The 21,066-nt window shown below is 42.4% G+C and overlaps 2 protein-coding genes across 2 annotated transcripts; both read left to right on the top strand.

Moving 5' to 3' along the window:
• The first annotated feature begins 503 nt into the window (after positions 1–503).
• LOC119213025 (WAP, Kazal, immunoglobulin, Kunitz and NTR domain-containing protein 2-like) lies at positions 504–3,303 on the top strand. Its single transcript, XM_037464010.2, has 2 exons — positions 504–975; positions 1,190–3,303. Exons 1-2 carry the CDS (start codon positions 790–792, stop codon positions 2,738–2,740), a joined length of 1,737 nt encoding a protein of 578 aa, XP_037319907.1. The 5' UTR covers positions 504–789; the 3' UTR covers positions 2,741–3,303.
• An 11,192-nt stretch (positions 3,304–14,495) lies between these two features.
• LOC119213239 (olfactory receptor 4D1-like) lies at positions 14,496–20,430 on the top strand. Its single transcript, XM_037464407.2, has 4 exons — positions 14,496–14,857; positions 15,366–15,592; positions 15,915–16,034; positions 20,120–20,430. Exons 1-4 carry the CDS (start codon positions 14,496–14,498, stop codon positions 20,428–20,430), a joined length of 1,020 nt encoding a protein of 339 aa, XP_037320304.2.
• Positions 20,431–21,066: the final 636 nt, after the last annotated feature.

Below are 21,066 nucleotides of genomic sequence, written 5' to 3' on the forward strand. Positions count from 1 at the left end.
TATTAATATTATAATAAGTTGATCATGGAGATTCTGAAAGGTTTTATATCAAATCAAAGCCTTTTGTTGCAGAAAAAACACTGGTGGAAATCATGAATAAATTATCTCAACTATAATCAAATCCATATGATTTAAAACCGATGGCCCTTCAACATTTAAGCAAACATTTGTATTGTTTTACATTTTTACAAAATATTAATTTACTTGGAAATGGTGTACTGTCAGTATAAATAAACTAAAAGTAAACCTACAGCGTAATTTATAATTAATATAAAAGAAAAGCATGTGTTATGGTTGAGGTATATTTTAAATTTCCGTCCAATCATTAACCATTAACTTAAAGGTATTTTGAACTAATTACCCATGAGGCTGTTTTCTCTGTGCGTCTTTGCGCGCGGTGCGCTCCGGTGCCTTTGGAGCCCGCAAAGGGTTAAACGGGGTTACCAGCAATCCTTCTAACAGGCAGGTGCCTCGCCAGTCCCTGCCCAAAGCTTACCTCTGACTTTTAAAAAGGGTCTTCCAACATCTCGGGAGCAACTCATAGCTGTCATAGCTGCAGCTACGGAGCACAAATAAAGCGGCTTCGGCTTCAGGAGACGATATCAAACCGGATAAATCTGTGGACGCGCTTCAGACTCGCACGCGTGTGATGCGCCGTTGAGTTCACCTACGTGAACACTCCGTTGTGGAGTTTTGCATAATTGCTCTGAAAATATCAGAAATCTACCAACTTGAAAAGAAACAAAAACAAAATCTTCCGCCCGCGTTGAGTAGTGCTTCGCTCTGGAAATGTGGTGGATGCTGTTTCCCCGGTGGATCTGGTTCCTGGCGTGCGTGTTGGTGTGGATGGAGCACCAGGACGCAGTTTTGCCCGAGGCCACTTATTCACACCCGGGAATCTGCCCCAATGACATGAACCCCAACCTGTGGGTGGACGCCATGAGCACGTGTACAAGAGAGTGTGAATCGGATAAGGTAAAGCCCTCTCAATAACCAGAATGCAGTGTTCTTAGGTTATGATGCATGCTATTTCTACATCAGTGAAAATTGTATTTGATTTTTATTTGTTTTCTGTTGTGTATTGTGATGAATCTCTACTGTCATTTATTTGTCATTGTTGACTGTATGGAAATGCATTCCAGATGCCGACAGCCTCTTGCATCTGAAACTCTTTCTTCTCCTCTCCCAGGAGTGCGGGTCCTTTGAGAAGTGTTGCCAAAATGTGTGTGGGAATCGGAGCTGCGTCGCTGCCCGCTTCCTGGACGGAAATAAAGCCCCCATGGGAATACCCAGGGAAGCCACGTGCACCAGTTTCACGTGCACCCAGCAGGGATCTGAGTGTGACATCTGGGACGGCCAGCCGGTGTGCAAGTGCCGGGACCGCTGCGAGAGAGAGCCGCACTTCACCTGCGCGTCCGACGGCATGACCTACTACAACAAGTGCTACATGGACGCGGAGGCGTGCTCCAAGGGCATCGTCCTGGCCGTCGTCACCTGCCGCTTCCACCTCACCTGGCCCAACGCCAGCCCGCCCTTGCCCCAGGCAACCACTCTGCGCCCTACAACCGCTGCGCTTCAGGCAACCGTGCCTCTTCCCACCGAGCCCGTGATGCCGGCCTTGGTCAGCAGCCCCGTCCACCAGACCGTAGCAGTGGGGGACACGGCCAGCTTCCTGTGCGAGGTGACGGGTCGCCCCAGGCCTGACATCACCTGGGAGAAGCAGCAACCGGAGGAGTTGGAGCGGGTAGCCATGAGGCCTAATCACGTGCGGGGGAACATGGTGGTAACTAACATCGGCCAGCTGGTCATCTACAACGCCCAGCCGCACGACTCTGGCGTCTATACCTGCACGGCTCGCAACCCGTCTGGGTCGGTGCGAGCCGACCATCCGCTAACAGTGCTGCCCGCGGAACCACATAAAACCCCCGCGCCCTGGAACGTGACTCGCTGCCTCCCCGAAGAGTGCCTGAAACCCCCTGATAGCGCTGAGGATTGTGGGAGCGAGATGGAGAAAGTCAGCTGGTACTACGAGCCCAAGACCAACAGCTGCTTCTCGTTCACACACTGCCACATCGACAAGCAGCAGCCCAGGAAGGTGTTCGAGACATACCAGGGATGCATGCAGTGCTGCGGCCCCGAGATTTCGGGCCCTTGCGGGCTCCCCAGCCTGCAGGGGCCCTGTAAGGCCTACGAACCGCGCTGGTCTTACAGCAGCACTCTGCAGCAGTGTCAGTCCTTCATCTACGGAGGGTGCGACGGCAACCATAACAACTTTGAATCCAAAGACGCCTGTGAGGAGACGTGCCCCTACTCGAAAATCCACCACTGCAAGGCCTGCAAGCCCAGAGGTAAGATGGTGACGAGCTTCTGCCGCAGTGACTTTGTGGTCCTGGGCCGCATGACGGATCTCACGGAGGAGAAGGACTCGGGCCACGCCCTCGTGACCGTGGAGGAGATCCTTAAGGATGAGAAGATGGGTCTGCGCTTTTTCGGCAAGGAGCCCCTCGAGGTCACCTTCCTCAACATGGACTGGAATTGCCCGTGCCCGAACATCACGGGTGCCGCCGCCGAGGGACAGGTCATCATCATGGGTAACGTGAGCGACGGCATGGCCGTCCTGCAGCCGGAGAGCTACGTGGGCTCCTCCAGTCCTCGCCGCATACGGAAGCTGAGGGAGGTCATCTCCAAGAATACGTGTGACATTCTGAAAGCCATCACCAACAGCCCACAGTGGGGTTAGGGTACGGAGGAACGACGTCTACATGCCACAGCAGCCTGTTAATTCTGAGTTGCATGGAGTGGTAGGAGCCTTCTTGCTACTTTTAAAGGATGTCTTTCTTGTTTGTGACAAGTGTGTCTGTTATGGCCCATCCTTTGGTGTTGTTGATTGAAATACCATGTAAGTGAACACAGAAGACATGATTCTTTTGTTGCCTTGATCCCCCCAGACTCCAACTTTCTTTCTTCCCATTTCTTAGCTCCAGCTTAAATGGAGGCTACAGACACTTTACAATGAAGCACAAAACTGACACGACCAAGTTTGATTTTTTGTGCATAATCGAAGTGTTACAATCTTTTATATTGTTTTATTTTCCAGCGGCAAATCCGCCTGACACATTTGATGAACATTTGATATCGGATCACATTCCCCTTTGTTGCCCCTTTTTTTTGTTATATAAATGCATCCATATATCTGTGCCGTGTATTGCTCATGCAGTGGGAAAAGGTAAATTTGGTTCATTTTAAGTAATGAGTTGTAATATATTTATATATATATATTATATATATAATAACCAACACATTTTGTCATCTACTTTCTATTACTTATATGGATATTTATTATCATGTAAGCCTTTCTTGTATCTTGTTTTTGTACTTAATGTCAAACTCTGAAAGAATTTTGTATAATTCCAAATAAATAATAAAGACTTGGGATTTTCCATCAGTCTCCTTTTATTCATTATTGTCCCTACACTGCAGCATAATAATCAATTATGCGGACTGGCCTCAACATTTGAAAACTCTGTAACTGTTGGAGGAGAAGCTGCTCCTTGTACCTGTGTGGTTACTCTGACAGACTGTAATAAAAGAGACCAGGGAACAACCGCAACCCCCTGTCCTCAAAACTAAAGGCCCCTGTGGCATGGACAAACTTCACTCTGCTTTGGTTCTCCTCTGTGATCCAGTCTAATTGCGTAAAGAGCACAAGCTGTAAACCTGAGATCCAATCCCAAACACAAGTTATGTGTTTCATGCCGTGCCAGCAGGCGTCTTGAGTTACCAGAAACAGGCCTTGGTGGGCTTCGTTCAGGGTGTTCCACCTCCCAGATGAGATTCTGTTTCTCCCATCCAGAGCGCTCGAGGGAGGCATGAAATCGGCCCATGTAGAGTGTTCTTTTACCAAGGAAACCACCAGGGAGTTCGAACCTGCACTTCAGCAGCTGTTGAGGATCTGAAGCGCAGCAATATTAGATCTGCAGCACCTTGGATCGCATCAGAAAGCAATATAAACAAGTTAACATCAACAACCCAAACCAACAGACATTTTATCGCTTTACGCTGTTTATCCATTTCAAAATCACACATTTCTTTTTTCCCCCCTTATGATTATGCATCCAGGGTTTAGCTCCTGTGTACGCTCTGAGGTCACTGGGTTGGATGGGTTCACCCCCAAGGTCATACAGAAAATTTCAGAGAGTTAAATTGACTTGAGATTCAATTTTAACTCTAAGCTGGTGTTTATATTGTTCCAATTTTGTCAGTGTTAAATCAACACTCAGCGAAGTGTTAACAATTTAACTCGTCAAAAATAAATCTGCTAAGTGTTAAATACATTCACTTTTATCCAAAGCGACTTGTATTGCATTTTTAACCCATGGTTTTTATATTTTAGCCTGGGGAGCAATTAGGGGTCAGGTGTCTTGCTTTGACATGGGACATGGAGCAGCCAGGGTTCAAACCACCATCCTTGTGGTTTCCAGCACACCCTTCTACAATCCATGCACCACAGTACATAGAGTTAAACCCAACACCAATAAGTGTAACACTGTACAGTTTAAAATCTACCAAAGAGTTTATTTAACTCTACTAAGTGTCGCAGATGAATCCGATCTTGACACCCCGGATAATGACTCCAACTCTTTTGTACAATTGACTCTCTAACGGTTGAATCAACTTTTTGCAGTGTGATTTTGTGCATCATTTGTGATAATTTACAACCCTGTAAGAGTAAGATTCTTTAGTGATGGAATGTGTTAAAACAACCAAGATGTAGATCTATTTTTAAATCATCCCGTCCAAAAAACTAGCCCAGTGTTTGCAGACCTTTTCTATGATGGAAGAAGCAGCAAGAGGTCATTTTATCCACGGAGAGAAGACGCTATAACAAAGACAGTTTGTCACACCAGGCCATATGCATCTACAAAGGTTATGAAAAATATGATTCTTACATCTATGGCGTGCATGTGCTGATCATAAGGAAGCTAGTTTAGGCCAGGAAAAGAGATTAATATATGTATGCATGATTAACATCAAAATACATACAAATACAAATTCAAGTCAAATTTTAAATCCTAATTCAGTATAAAAGTGATGTTTTTATGGATGGAATAAGTGTTTTTATTTGTGTGTGACATACACACATATAGTGACATATTGTAGTTTATCTATTTGCTGCATCAAAGTACATTTTGAAATACAAATTCTAGAAAACAAAATGTTAATAATTACGTGTAAATACCATTCTGAGAATGAGGACAAAACAATGAAAGAAATATCAAACTTTTGAGAAGAAACCAAACCAAATATAAACATTTAGTTAATTCTTCCATAATGAATGATGGTCCTAATACTCTTTGTGGGGAACATTTGGTTTGTCTAAATGTGTCAGTGTTTGCAGTCTATTGTCCCTCTAATGGAGCTTGGATCAAGTCCAATTCATGAATTTTATAGCAAACAACAGTTCAGAAAAAGGGAACCAGCTATCAATTTAAATATTAAAACACATAAAAACAGGGTCAAATGCCATCAATTATTATTTTTTTCTTTGATTTTAAATCCATTAAATACAACAACAGAAGAACACTTCTATCCAACTGTAATGCATAATCTGGAGTCTACAAGAATCAATAAATATTTTAAACGTGTGATCCTTATTTTGAAGTCCTTTTATGATTTTCTAATTTGAATCAGGCCAATTAAAAGAGTACAGGAAATATGCTTTCATATGCAGTGCGGAATTTACTCTCAAACATTGGTGTATTGGTGGGGTCAATGCGTTCACTAGCTCAGTTCACACAAGGCAGGAGAATTCAGTGTGGTCCCCATTCAAGGCCGAGATTTAGACCTCTGCCAGGTAGAGAGGAGCAGCAGAGACACTCTGTGTGTGTGTATTTCTTTGAAGAATTCTCCATGTTGTGCATCCAGAGCAGAGCGGACAGTGGCACCTGTTGAACAGATCAGCTAGCCGGGTGGTTTAAGACCCTTGATTCATGACCTGCATCTGTTATGGTCATATCATTTGGAACGTCTATTGAAAAAGGAACAGTAGCGACTCACACGCATTTACTGGAGATGAACGCGGCCCCATGGCAGTATATCATTCCGGGGGCGGTAGCAGCCGGAGGGTTTTGAGGCTGGTAGGTGGTAGCCGCTGGCCTCTGGAAGAGGAATTGTTTGAGAAATACTTTGGATCACGCTTGCGAGGCACTTCACCACTAAAAGTTGCTCTAACAAAAGGAACAGCAGTTTAATACCAATTAAAATGCAATGGGTGTAGATGAAACTTTGATGACTTTTCATTAACCTTAACCCGCAATCTTATTCGGCCATAATTCGTTGGCCAGGTTCACTTGTGGCATGATTGCGAGGTGGGACCAGGCATTATATTATACAGTAGATGGGTGCATCAAAGACTGTGGCAATCATAGCCGATTGCACTCTCACCGCTGAGAGTACTTTGTTACTGCTATAGTATCCTATGAACTGCTATAACTATGAACTGATTACTGATTACTGATTGGAGTTAGCCAGGGTTGCTTTTGAATTAAATGAAATTTGTCCTTTAGTAAGCAAGGATCGCATGCGACTTAGGACTACCAAGTTATCCCGCCGTGCACTCCAGAGTGCACCCAGAGTGCGACACGCATTGGACTGATCCTACATATATTCATATTAAAAAATACTGCCCTAGGAACACTTTGAAAACACCAATATGTTGAATATCTATACTGATATGGGCAGTTTAATGTCTTAGGAACAAAGGTGGCCACATCTTTGGATGGAAATGAAAGTTATAGGCTAGTTCATTTTTAGTCCAACTGCTTCTCAATATCATGTGTGGCCCCCACGTGCTTGTATTCATGCTTGATAACGTCGCAGTCGGCTCCTAACGAGACCACGGATGGTATGTTGTGGGATGCTTCGCTCCTTTTGCTTTTTCGCGTCAAATGCATCATATCTTTCCCGGCGCCCATTTAAAATTGGCCTCATTCGCGACCAGATGCGTCTGTGCATTGACTTTGCATGGAATCTACTCGCGGTAGAACGCAGCAAAAGGTCACCAGTGAGCTCCTGTGAAGTCTGAGGAGCAACCTGGAGGACTGGCCTGATGGACTGAAACTAAATGTCCCACGGTCAGGTGTTCGCGAGGGACATTCAAATCCAGGAGCTTTCTCGATACTCTTAGCCAGCATGAGCGTTGTTGCTGGGCATTGTTGTGCTTCAGGAGGAACCGAGGACCTACTGCACCAGCGTAGGGTCTGACCCTGGGTTCAAGGATTTCTTCACGATACCTAATAGCACTCAGAGTGCCATTCTCTAGCCTGTAGAGGTCTGTGCGTCCCTCCGTAGATATCCCCCCCCCAGACCATAACTGACCCACCACCAAATCGCTCATGCTTAACCATGTTCCAGGCAGCATAGCGTTCTCTCTTGGGGCTTGAATGTTCTGGACATTGCGCTGGGAGAAAAATCTCCTAGCAACAGCCCATGTGGACGTGCCATCCTGTAGGAAATAAAATCACTAACAGCCCTATAAAAAGTATAAATCATGGAGATGCCATAAAAACACCTCTGATGAGTGAAGATGAACTACTCTGGAGGCGTCTTTTGTGCAGGCCTCATGACAGAGAAACAACAGGAGTCAAAACCTGGATGTGGCGTTCTTTTCATTATTTAGTTTTAAAAAATCAAAGGTAAGGGGCAATTATGATGATTTATTCGATTGGTTACTTGCTCCTGAGAAATGATACTGATATCACTGTGTTATGCTTTGTATTATCCAGCAATACAGTGTCCTGTTTTCTTTGTTAGCTTACTTTGCAGAGGAAATGTTATAAGCACAGCTCTGTAAAATTGATCTGGACTAATTCACTTAGTTTATCCATCTATCTGTCTCTACTGAAAATAGATGTATAAACTGTATTTCTTTTGTAACCCACTGAGATGTTACAGCACGCAAGGAAAAATGGTGCATTGCTGCCACCTGCTGGGAATTTTAGGGAAAATTTTGACCTCTGGGCCCAACCTTTTAAGTACAAATATGCCCGGGCCCATTCAAATATTAACGCTGTTTTGTATTTACTAATTGATATAATTATAAGTTAAAGTTAATATAATCATTTGAAAGGCCTGAGCCTGGCGTAACACAAAAACAAGAATTACCTTTAACTGCAGAAAAAATAGAAATTTGATTAATGTAATGGAGTAATAAAAAATCAAATAGAATATATATGAAAATCTTGATCTTGATCGCCTCATGGCACAAATCTACAGCGACAGCAGAAGCAGCTCCTCCGCTATGATGAAAGGTATCTGGCTACGAGGCAGCTGGCTTTTAAGTCAGATTTAGAGTCGCAAGTCAGTGAGATGACAGACTTCTTCTTCATCTGTGTTCCATTTTTATTTCTTGAAAAAAAAAAAAATACTGCTTTCCCATGAGCGTTGGAGCTTTGGTTTCCATATGACCCTTTAATTTGGATGGCTTCAACGCTTCGGTGGTAAAACTGAATTAGAAATTGTCTAAAAATCTAAACTATTTATTTTGTGTGAGATCATATAGTTATACGTATTTTCGTGTTAAAAGACACATACAAATTAAACTGTACCATGAGCAGCAGTGTAAGGGGAATGTTGTGTGAGCAAGGGTTCATGCAAGTGTATTTGAGTGTATGTGTTGTAGTTCTTGTGTATCTTTTCATGGTTGTGTGTACTTCAGATCCTGAAGAAGCAGCACCAAGCTCCGTGTTTCCCGTGGTTGTTGGTCTGGTTTCTGGAGTTTTACTGATTATTCTTTTGCTGCTGTTTCTGTGTCGCTACAGAAAGTCAAAAGGTGAGATCTTTTCCTTCTGATATATGATTTCACTGAAATAAGTCAAAGTCACAGATATGATTACACACACACTAATTAATTATCTTCTATGTGAAGCCTTTTTCTTCCAGCTTCAAGCCTCAGCAGGTTGGTACAAGCCACTCTTCTCTCACTCTGAACATGGCAGCAGAACTTTACATGTTCACATGTTTACATGTTACAGCGGTCAGTAAAATCAACGCGCATTTTTCGTATTTCGTATATCAACAAAAGGGTGGTTTCATTATGCACAATACAAGTCAGTGGAATGGCTTCTACAGTAGTTAAAAACCATGATGTACTAATATTACATTACATGTCGTAGTAATGTTTAAAATGTTGTATTGGATGATCTGCACTAAAATCATCTCTTTCATTTTTATTTTATTATTTTTCGCTATTACACTTTAATTTGTAAAGGTCTTCCTTCAATTAAAAACAACTAGATTGAGATTTCTTTTTTTAACTACACTAGAATCCCGCACCCCACCCAGCTGTTAAAAAAGTAACTCAGTTATTTTTACTCAGTACATTTTTAATGAGCTACTTTTTACTTTTACTTGAGTAAATTTTTAGACTGATAACTTTACTTGTACTTCAGTAAAATTTTACTTAAGTAACAGTACTTTTACTTGAGTACAAAATGTTGTTACTCTTTCCACCTCTGCATGTCATTTAGCTGAGGCTTTTATCCCAAGCGACTTGCAAGTGCATTTCCACATAGAGATACAAACTCAGAAGAACAAGTAACGAGAAAGTACAATTTTCATCAAATAAGCAGTTTCAAAACATGTTATAGAAAAGTGCCATTATAAGTACAATTTAAGTGCTATCATTTGTTAGTGCTACGGTTTGCTTTGTGTTTTAGTCAAGGTAGAGTCTAAAGAGGTGTGTCTTGAGTTTTCGGCGGAAGATGTAGAGGCTCTCTGCAGTCCTGATGTCATCAGAGAGCTCATTCCACCATCTGGGAGCCAGGACAGAAAAAAGTCGCGATCTCGTCGAGTGCTTTTCTCTCAGTGAGGGAGGAACAAGCCGCTTGGCAGATGCAGATCGGAGTGTGCGGGTTGGGATGTAGGGTTTCACCATGTCCCGGATGTAGACTGGACCCAATCCATTCACAGCATGGTACGTGAGTACCAATGTTTTGAACTGGATGCGGGCAGCTACTGGTAACCAATGAAGAGAACGTGAGGAGTGGGAGTATTTCGGAAGGTTGAAGACCAGTCGAGCTGCTGCATTCTGGATGAGCTGCAGTGGTCGAATGGCAGTAGCTGGGAGACCTGCCAGCAGAGAGTTACAGTAGTCAAGGCGGGAGATGACAAGAGCCTGAATCAGTACCTGTGCTGCCTTCTGAGTGAGAAGGGGTCGTATTCTCCTCATGTTGTAGAGCGTGTGTCTACAGGATCGTGTTGTCGCTGTGATGTTGGCAGTCAGGAGAGTTGGAAGTTAAGTGTCACGCCGAGGTTCCTAGCAGTCAGATATACGTACATTGTCTGCAGAATTGTAGAAACAAAAAACACAAAAGAAGATAGAGTTCATCTAGAGCTAGAGGTGATTATAAGTCTCTTGTGGTTATAACAAGTGTTGCCACACGTACAGCGACCCATCCAGGCTGCTTAGAAGACTGCATAGCTATATATAAGGAATTCAAAGCATGTAATATGTTATTATGACTGCTTTATCTATTAGGCTAATAGATAAAGCAGTCATAATAACACTAAAGCAGTCATAATAATACTGTATGCTAATACTATTCGCATGCTAATAGTATTAGCATACAGTATACACAAGAGGTGTACAGCAGCTGTACACTGGCTTAAGAATGAATCAATGGTGCTCTGTCCCTCTGCACGGGCCCCTTGCTTTGCTTTGTTGAACTCATTAATCCTGCAGACATAGTTGAAATGTACCTATGATGAAAATGACAGGCCTCTCTCAACTTTTTTAGTGGGAGAACTTGCACAATTAGTGGCTGACTCAATACATTTCTCCACTAGCAAGTACACCATGGTTTGGAAATAGAATGAGGATCTAGTGTTCTTTTTCCTTACTTTCCTTTTCTTAGTCTGGTCCCTCCCCAGGGACTATGTTGCTGTGTGAGGACCCCACAGCGGACAGCACAGCCCGCAGAGTCCCACAAACATCTCCACTACATTAAGATTCATTGGAGGAGAGATTCATCCAAGATGAACTCAAAAGGAAGTTCATCCCACCAGCAAGTCATTGCATCCACACTGACACAAGTGCATCGTACAAGTATACTGTACAAGTATTGTACGATACAAAGCACTGTTAAAATGGCAGCAGTCCACACTACAAACCAGCTAAACTTGCAATGTGTTGGGGGTTCAGCAGTTCTGCATTGGAAAACTTTAATACAAACAGCAAGCCAAAACAGATCAATTATAATTAAAGCTTTAAACTATTGCATGTTGGGAGCTGAGTGGATCACATTGCCCCCCGACGGTCCACAATTTCATCACTGTGTTCCAGTTGCCACGGCCGACAGTAATGAGTGGTAATGTTTGTGAAACTAATGTGATCATTAATGAGGTCCGTTGTGAGCAGCTGTCGTAGAAAAACATTAACAGTTTCAGATGTAATTAGCCTTCTGGGAACAAAGAGAGAAGCCTAGTAGCAGATCTCTGGATAACACTGAAGAAATTGGGACATTTATTGTCAACAACTCCGTTCTTTGGTGCCAATGTTTAAACATAAAACACATACTGATCTAACACATAGCACATGCAAATCTTTGGCCTTCATTACACCACGTTTTCATCCAGGTAGTTTTGACCTCTCCAGAGAAAGAGCATCTCCCTGTCCATTACCCCCTGAACGCTTCACTGTTTTGTAATTCTATTAACTGCTGGTCACCGAGAACCCTGGGACATCAGCAGCCTCCAGGACACTCATTACAGCCCAGTAATTGGTGAAGATGAACCACAACATATACAAGATTCAACCTGGTCGGAAAACTGCACTAAAAAAAAACCCGGCTTTTTTTTGTGTGTTTTTTTAATCTGAATATTTTAGTCATGGGAAAAATACAAACTTAACTTGTAAAATGCGTGCTAATTTGATAACTATGCTATGCTAAATTATTTTATGAAGCAATAGTCTTCAAACATGGGAATTTGTTGTGAATATTCACAACAAATTGTAATGCTTTAAAGCCAGAAGCTTTTGAGAAAAGGTCCTCTTGTAGAATTTTTAGGGGCAACTAGAACATTACTGTGATGTGGAGAGAGAGGACCCAAACGCGGGATGCAGAAAAAATAATGATCTTTAATCAGAAGGTGGTAACTGAGGGGTAGCCGCGAAGGCAGGCGCAAAAACAACAACTGAAGTCTTCTCCAGAAATAAACAGAAAGTCTCTCGGGTTAAATGAGGCACTAGAGGTCGTGGCAGGGACGAGGCGTTCACGACAAAGTCGACTGGCGGCTGTTCAGCTGGGACTCCTCCAACTCGGCGGGGCCGGACGCTGAGTCTATACGGTCATAAGCAGGACGCAACAGGACAAGGCTGCGCATAAGAGACGGCGAGTGTGCCTCCTGCTTGGGTAGCGATATAATCTGACAGAGAACAGAGGAAAAGGGGGACTAGAAATAGCAGAAATAATTAACCACATAGAGAACAGGTGTGCAACTATTAGTGTGAAAGGGGGGGGAGATAATGGGATTCAGCTGATGAGTTGTGGAAACAATGTATGAGTAACTAAAGACCAGTAGGGGGAGGAAAAGGGACAGGAAGAGCCCAAAACCATGACACATTACACATAATATATGGATAAACAAGTTAGTTATCATAATAATTTGAAGGGGCGATAGATTCATCAACATAAATTGATCAAAAACGCATCAATATCGATTAGAATCATCAATATTAATGATAATTTGACAGGGTTTGAACTGTGGCATCATCTTCAGCTAACTTTCTGCATGTGATAAGTTGACAGTGTGTGATCTCAGTGGGATCACACACTGGTGGAAAAGGGTTGCCTTCTGCGCCGTGTGGTAACAACTAATCAACAGACTGTTGAAAACAGCAACAAACAGTATTGTTCTACTTGTGAAAAGTTCTGAGATAACTTTTAGCCTATTTCATATTTTGCTGAATTATTTGTAATGACCATATTTGTTCAAATTTTCTTATCGTTTGTTTGTCTCGTAAGCAAATAAACATTGAGAAAAAAAAAATGAGTCCATCTTATTTGTGGAGGTAGCCTTGTTCATTCAAATCATTCCCACCCTATTTAATATCAAAGACTGGTCTCTGGCGCTACGCTTCACACCACTCCAGCGTCAGCGTCGGACGGGTCCGGAGTAGCACGAGTGCTCATTAAAAGTGGAGTTCAATTTAAAGTAATGTAAAGTAAAGTAACCAACTAAACACGAAATCCTGGCCCAGTCCGTCCACAGCATCAATATAACTGTCAGGACATAAACCAAGTTGAACATTCAACATGTCAAACGTTGGATGATTAAATGCTTTCTCATTACATGTTTAAAATGTAACAAATGTTATACTGTAATGATTTACACTGCCTTACTATAACAGCTTACTTAGTAATGAAGCTCACTGAATCAATGAATCCTTCCTTGCATCCTGCATCTCTCTCCCTTTTGCTACTAGTCTATAAGTTAATTTAGGTGCTAGCTCTGAGGTAAACAAAAAACGTTTAACTGTAAAAATGGTATCATCTGTTACTGTAAGTTGTCAATAAACTGATTTGCCCCTCCTACAACTATTCACTTTCGGCCTCAATTGTATATGGAGCCCATCCTGTTCCTCAAACTATTATCTGATCGTCACAAACTGCCTTCATCACCTGAACCCGCGTCTGGACTCCAGGAAGAAACAGTCCTTACACAAAAAATCACTACCCACTTTAATATACTATGTCATGATGGAGTCTATTCGTCAAAGTCCAAACATTCATCTTATCATGCATGTGTAACAATATATTGAGGTAATGTAAGGAGAACAACTTTAGGTAGAACCCTGGTGGTCTCTACAGGTTAAGACACTGAACACCAACTCCCTTCCCAAATATTTACTGTCAGCTTGGTGCATGAAATCAAACAGTTTTGACACGTTCTATGGAAATAAATTATTTATTCCAATGAAATAATGTTTTTCAATCCACATGTTTAGTCTTGTGCCAACAACAGACATGCAGGCTGAAGAAGGTGGGGTTGGGGTGTCGATGGCAACAATGGCTGTGAAGGGATTGGTGAAAATGTTGGACATACACAACGTAAAAATTATTTAAAGCAAACTCTCCTCAACCAGTCAGAGCATCATCAGCTCTGAGCAGAAGACGGGAGTGTGGAAACAGCTGCTTCAGGTTCTACACATAAGCTTTAGTTTTTATTTGTTAATAATTGAATTGCTCTGAAAAGTCAGTCATTTATTTTCTTTCAGGTACTTAAAAAAAAAAATGTTATATATTATATTTGCCTAAGAAACACATTGAACAACTAATATCTCATTCTTTTGTGCACATTTTACAAAGCTGTTCTGGAGTTTATTGTAACGTGTGGTTATATGTCTGAAATCATTCTGTCCCATAAAGGTGAGACGGGGGTTTTACGAAATCATCCTCTTTTACAGAAGCCCACTGTTTTGGATGGAGAATATAACAATGGTAGCACCTCTCAAGCAGCCTATTGTGTTCCATCTGGAGGGCTTCTATGTACCACTGGGCTACGGAGCCTTCATGTTCTTCCTGGCCCTGCTTTGTTACATCGTAATAATGTTGGCAAACGGAGTGGTGCTGTGCGTCATTGTCATGGACAAGAACCTGCACAGACCCATGTACATAATGATTTGTAACCTTGTAGTCTGTGATATGCTGGGGGCCACGGCGGTGGTGCCTCGCCTTATGATGCACTTCTTGACGGGCCAGAAGAAGATCGGCTACATCTGGGCCATCGCCCAGGCCTTTTCCGTGCACATGTACGGCTTTGCAGTGCAAACTATTCTGGGTGTGATGGCGTATGACAGGTAATATTCAGTTTTTGTAATTGACCTTGACCTGCTCTGAGGTAAACAGGCTGTATCAGAAGATGAGAACGTTATTAAATTACGAGAAGAGCTTTTCTAGGGACTCTTTTTTTAACTTGTTACATATTATACAATGAACAGTGAGTACATCTAATTTTGAGGACAGGCCATGTGCAGCAATATGCAGCAGCCCTGGAAAAGGTACTGACTGAACCATCCTCAATCAGCCTGCTCCCTGTCTTTGTGGATGGCCATGAACTATGTTGGGTTTGAATGGGTGCAAAGCCTATAGGAGCTTTTGTCCACATTTTGTCTGTTACTGACTACTAGTATATATTTCCCTATAACAACAAATGTGTGCCACATGCATATAAAAGGGCATCTCCAGGGTATGTTCCATGGATACAAAACATCTGCAAACAGTGCGTCATGCTGAGATCCTGTTAAAATCTTCAACTAGGAAAAAGATATGGAGGTTTTTCATGTGGCCACTGCTGTCCCTCTGCAGGTACATTGCTGTGTGTGAACCACTGAGGTATCACGACATCATGACATCGGCTCGGCTACACTGCTGCCTCGGCCTGGCCTGGTTCACCGCTTTCTTGTTCATCGGTGTGCTCTTCATCTTACACATGAACTCCCCGCTGTGTGGCAATATCATCCATCACGTGTACTGCAGCAACCGTGGTATCCTGAACCTGGCCTGCAGTCCCACCCCCATAAACAACATCTATGGTAAGTGCATTTGTTTGGAAGAACGGTTCAAATATACGATATGTTCTTAAACATTGTCCTTATCAAGAGGTGCCATTGAGCATCTTATCCTGCTTTGATGATACATAACTGACAGAATAATTGTATGTTTTTCAAGGTCTTTCCATCTTCTGGTTTGTAAATACAAGCATCTTCCTCATCATTGCTTTTACTTACATCAGAATCCTGCATGCTTGTGTAAAACAGGGAAGAGATCAGAGCTTTATCCGCAGTAAGACCTTTCAGACGTGCACACCCCACCTTGTTGTTTATGTTCTCTATCAACTTGCTACAATGGTATTAGTTGTAAGTCAGAGGTTTCCCTCACTCTCACAAAATATAAAGAAGTTCGTCAGCATCCTGTTCATCATTATTCCACCAGTTTTGAACCCTATAATATATGGACTCGTCAGTAAAGATATCCGTGCAAACATTATTCAGCATTTTAAATACTTATTTGTTCATCGAAAAAAGTTATTGTGGTCTAACTTTTTTGGACTCCTTGTATTCCTGATAATTCTTTGTAAACTCCTTTCAATTACATGTAAAGTTTTAAATAACCATCCACATATCGAAACGAGAGCTTATTCAGGTTCTATGTATACCACTGGCCTGGACGTCCAGTTTTTTTAATCCCTTTTCTCCTGTCTATTACTTCTAATAACATTAAAGAAATAAAGTATTGTTTAATATCTTTCAGCCAGACATATTAATGGTGATTCATATATTTTTAATGACGTCAGTGTTTCATAGATATGGAATGCCGTTTTATTCAAAATGAAATAAATGAATAAATACATAAATAAATGAAATATGTATTTGAAATACATCGTGAAATGAATAAATGAGGCAATAAATACATAAATATTAAATACATTTAATCTTTTCATGGTACTTTTATTTCATAAGTACACATTTTTTTATTTCATATTTGGCACTTTATTTCATAATGGCGCTGTATATCATAATGGCACTGTATTTCATGTTCTTATATGCAAATCAGGGGGCGTGGCTATCTATCACATTAAGAACAGACAACAGAGCCGTGTGCAAAAAAGGCTGGCTAAGGGACGTGAGAGTGTTGACATAATGGAAGACATCGGTGGGCTCCGAGATAGCATGCTAGCATTAGCGGATCAAATCGATCAACATGGGTTATCTGCAGATACTATTTTGACACATATTGAGGGTTTTTTGGAAATACTAGGGCTTGCGGTTCCCACTTCGGCAGCTCTAGACTGCGGTCAACTCAGCCGACACTCGGATATCCGTGGTCAACTCAGCCGACACTTGAATTTTAGTGCACGTTTATGCTGACATTTACGGTATTTGAAAACAAAAGTCACTCCACTCTAGGAGGAATGATGTTTGTTAAATAACCTGATGTAGAATGGGAAGAAAATACAGAGATGATAATGTTTTTTATTTTATTTTAATTCAGCGCTGTAGGTGGAAACAGAGTTGCGTGAAACATCAAGTAGAGAGATTTGACACAGATAATCAGAGTGCAGCGCAGGGTCTTTTCAGTGCGTGACGTACACCTGTGCTCCTCCAAGACAGAGTTAATTCATGCGGGCTATGAATTAACCTAGGACACACTTCTTCCAATAACAACAGGTCAGCAAGAAGTGTGGCTATAAAAATTATCAAAACAAAAGTCACTCCACAGGAAAACATTAAGGCTTTTAATTTTATCAAAATAACGGACACGCACTCTATTGACCGAGGCAACGTCACAACACAAAAATCGCTCCTTACGGAGGAAAAAAAAAGAACTATGAAATTTTAACCTTATCTCTAAACCTATACTACAAAACTTAACGAAATCAAAATCACTCGCTTGGAGGTGAAAGCGCTGCAGCAGACAGCTAAACCTGGTTGATAAGATGTGACTCTGTGGCGTGGCTGGAACGAATGGACCCATGGGCAAAACGAACACACTGGCACAGGACAAAGGGAGACGCAGACTATTAATACAGATGGAGGGGAATGGGGAACAGGTTAACACAAACAGGAATCAGGAAAGACAATCAGACTGGTGACACATGAGGAAGGGTAAGTGACCTGAAACGAGAGGAGTTATTATTAGGGTCCTCGCTACGACTAGTCGTAGAGGAACCTATTGTATTTCAAGGATTAATTATTATTCTTCTCACAAACCTCGGGCCTTTTTGGAGCCTTTATCATATTCAAAAAACTGTTAAATTTGGCATGGATATCCGGACTGTTAAAAAATTTGATAATTTTTGGGTCTCACGTTTGGGTATAAAGAAATGTCTCTATAGCGCCCTATAGAAATTTAAAAAAAGACCACACTAGGCCAGTTTCCGCCCCCGATGTCCGATCAACTTGAAAGTTGGCACACAGGTGCTCTTCGACATGCTCTACAAAAACGTCAATCATGGTATGCAAATGTGCATAACTAGATTTTCCGCCATTTTGAATTTAGTGAAAAACACATTTTGGGCAATTTCTCCTAAACGCTGAGTTTGATTGTCACAAAACCTTCGGTGGATCGTTGTTGGGTCAATGTGCCCTTGATATATCAGAATGGTGCTGATAACTCATTGTTTTGATGAGATATGGGCTAATTAACTTCGCATTGGGTGTGGCTTAAACTGGCTGATTTTTAACTTCCAAATGAGTTGGCCTGCCCTCACCAATTCATTAACTCATTAACATAGTGTAAACATTGAAGCCCTGAATACACCCTAATTTTTTCCTAATTTTTGAAGAATAGAGGGCGCTGTAATTAATAGTTGAAAATCTGCCTTTTGGCCTATTTTCATGATTTCTTACAGTTGTAAAAGACTGAACTCCTCCCAGGGATTAAATCCGATTCTTTTCAAAATCGTGCAGAGTGATCCTGAGACCTTATGCTCTAAAAATTGCATTTTGCCAGAAGAATTTCCAAACTATGTGTGTTGGGAGCATTTTCCAAAAACCATACTTTATCTAATCTGCTCACATTTCTCATATAGCATGAACTTCTCACCCTTTAAACATCCATATGATCATTTCTAACCTGTCTTATGGTTTTAAGAAGATATTACAGTTAATGAACGTTGCAAGGGGTGTGGCTAAATCTGGAAAGATTTATAACTTCAAAATGGCTTGGCCTGCCCTCACCAAAATTGCAGGACATTGAATCCCTAAACACACACTAATCTTTTCATAATTTTTTAAGCTTAGGGGGCGCTGCATTTAATCATTAAAGATGTGCCTTTTTGGCATATTCTCATAATTTCTTACAGTTAAAAGACTGAACTCCTCCCAGGGATTAAAGCCGATTCTTTTCTAATTTGTGCAGTGTGCTCTTGAGACCTTGGCCTCTAAAAGTTGCATTTTGCCGGAAGAAATATTAAACTATGTGCGTACGGCGCAAAACACCTTTTGAAAGATTTTTAAGGAAGTTGGGTCATGTATGGTATTTTGAAAAGCTTTTATTTTGGGATGGAACATCAGAATCTCCTGGGGATGTGAACTATCAACTACAAGTGGAATGGTCATGACAGTATTGATTGTTTCCTTTTAAACCTAATCTGAAAAAGACCAAAGGTAGCCTGGTGATAGATTTTGAAGGAAATTGGCTCATATATGGTATTCTGAGAGTCTTTAATTTTTAATGGTACATCAGAAGCTCCTGGTTATATGTTGACATAAAAGGCCTAAGACCATGATAATGTCAAAGATAAAGTTTGCAAAGTGGCATTCCTGGCGTTGCTCCACATGGTTACCGACCACTGACTTGCGAATGCTTCGTCCGACGGCCGCATTTGTAACCGTCTGGCCAGTGCCCCGACATGAAAGAAGTAGCGAGGACCTGTCCAACGCTGCTCGCAGCTTTAATTTAAAAATAAAACCGGAAATGACAAGACAAAAAAGCCCAAGAGAATAAACCAACAGACAGAATTCCCCCTCTAGTACCGACACCTGACGGTCCAGGTAGCTCAGGGTGGTCTCTGTAAAAGTCCTAAATAAGTGAAGGGTAATCTATGTGGCGCCGTGGGACCCACTGTCTGTGCTCAGGACCATATCTCTCCCATTCCACTAAAAACTAACTAAAAAATCACTGCGGCCTGACGAACCGCAGTGCTAGTTTCTTCGAAGGGACCTTGAGGTGCAAATCCCAAACCCATAACCAATTCTATTTCATCCTTACTGACAGCCAGAGGCAGTGCTTCACACTGGATCTTCTGTCTCGCGCGTGCACAGGTCGAGTCTTTATACCAACAAAGTCACCCGTGACCCCGGATGACCCGCCCGGCATGCATAAGTTCCGGTGTCAATCGCTTTACAGCAAAGAGCGGCCCTCCCATACTCCTGGGCCGGGTTCCTATTCCTCAACACAGAGCGCGTCGGAAGGAGCAGTCGACTGCTCCATGGCGTCTGTCATTAGCATGGCACTAGCGCGCCTGTAGTTGGACACGCAGCCGCCAGAGCCCCCGCTGGCGAGTGCCTTCTTCAGGCGCGTTCCCGCCCCTGCTACGTCTTCCGTTACCCCCTCAGACGAATACCTGAGAGAACTGCATGCGTCCTGGAGGGACACCACACCTCTGTCCCGCCATACATTGGACGGACGAGCCCTGGCGGCCATGTGGGACGCAGCGAAAGTCGGTCTTGCCCATATTCCACCCATCGAGCCAGCCATTGCGTCCCTTATTGGCTCCCCTGAGGAGTTATTGAGGACCAATGCTAGGTGCCCTCGACCCCAGTGTCGGGCCTGGCCGCCGCAGGGCCCACAGTTGTCCCAAATCCTTCGAACAGAATACGAACTCTTTCCTCTGGTAGAAGGTACAGAATACCTAAAACTAGATTGAACCGGTTTAAATACTCCTTTGTACCTGTCCATCAAAATTTCAAATCAAAATCAAAATTAGAAGTTGTATGATGATTTGTATGAAATAGGCCTGGGGTATGTGCAAAAACCTTGTGTGCTGTATTTTATTATTTTTTTAGCTATTTATATTTGTGTTTATGTAGTTTTGTGTGTTTTTTCTATTTTCTATGTGTATTTTATTGTCTGTAATGGCACTAAGCACTTTTGAGTCCATAACAAATTTCCCCCAAGGGACAATACAAGTATATTCTATTCTATTCCATCTGCCTCTGACAGGTGTGATAGGACAGCCCCGATCCCCTCATTGCATCAATCTCCACCACGAACTGGCGCTGTGGGTCTGGCAGAGTGAGGATCGGCGCAGAGGTGAAGCAACGCTTGAGGTTCTGAAACGCCTCTTCTGCGTCCGGAGACCAGTTGAACCGCACCTGGGGCGATGTCAGGGCGTGAAGGGGACCAGCTATCGCGCTGAAGCCCCTGATAAACCGCCTGTAAAAGTTAGCAAACCCCAGGAATTGCTGAACCATCTTGCGGCTATCGGGCGTAAGCCACTCGGCCACAGTATTGATTCGAATCTTCCACTCGTCTCCCTCTCTGATTCGGACCAGATAGTACG

Source organism: Pungitius pungitius, chromosome 21 (assembly GCF_949316345.1).
Source record: "Pungitius pungitius chromosome 21, fPunPun2.1, whole genome shotgun sequence".
NCBI classification, from domain to species: Eukaryota; Metazoa; Chordata; class Actinopteri; order Perciformes; family Gasterosteidae; genus Pungitius; species Pungitius pungitius.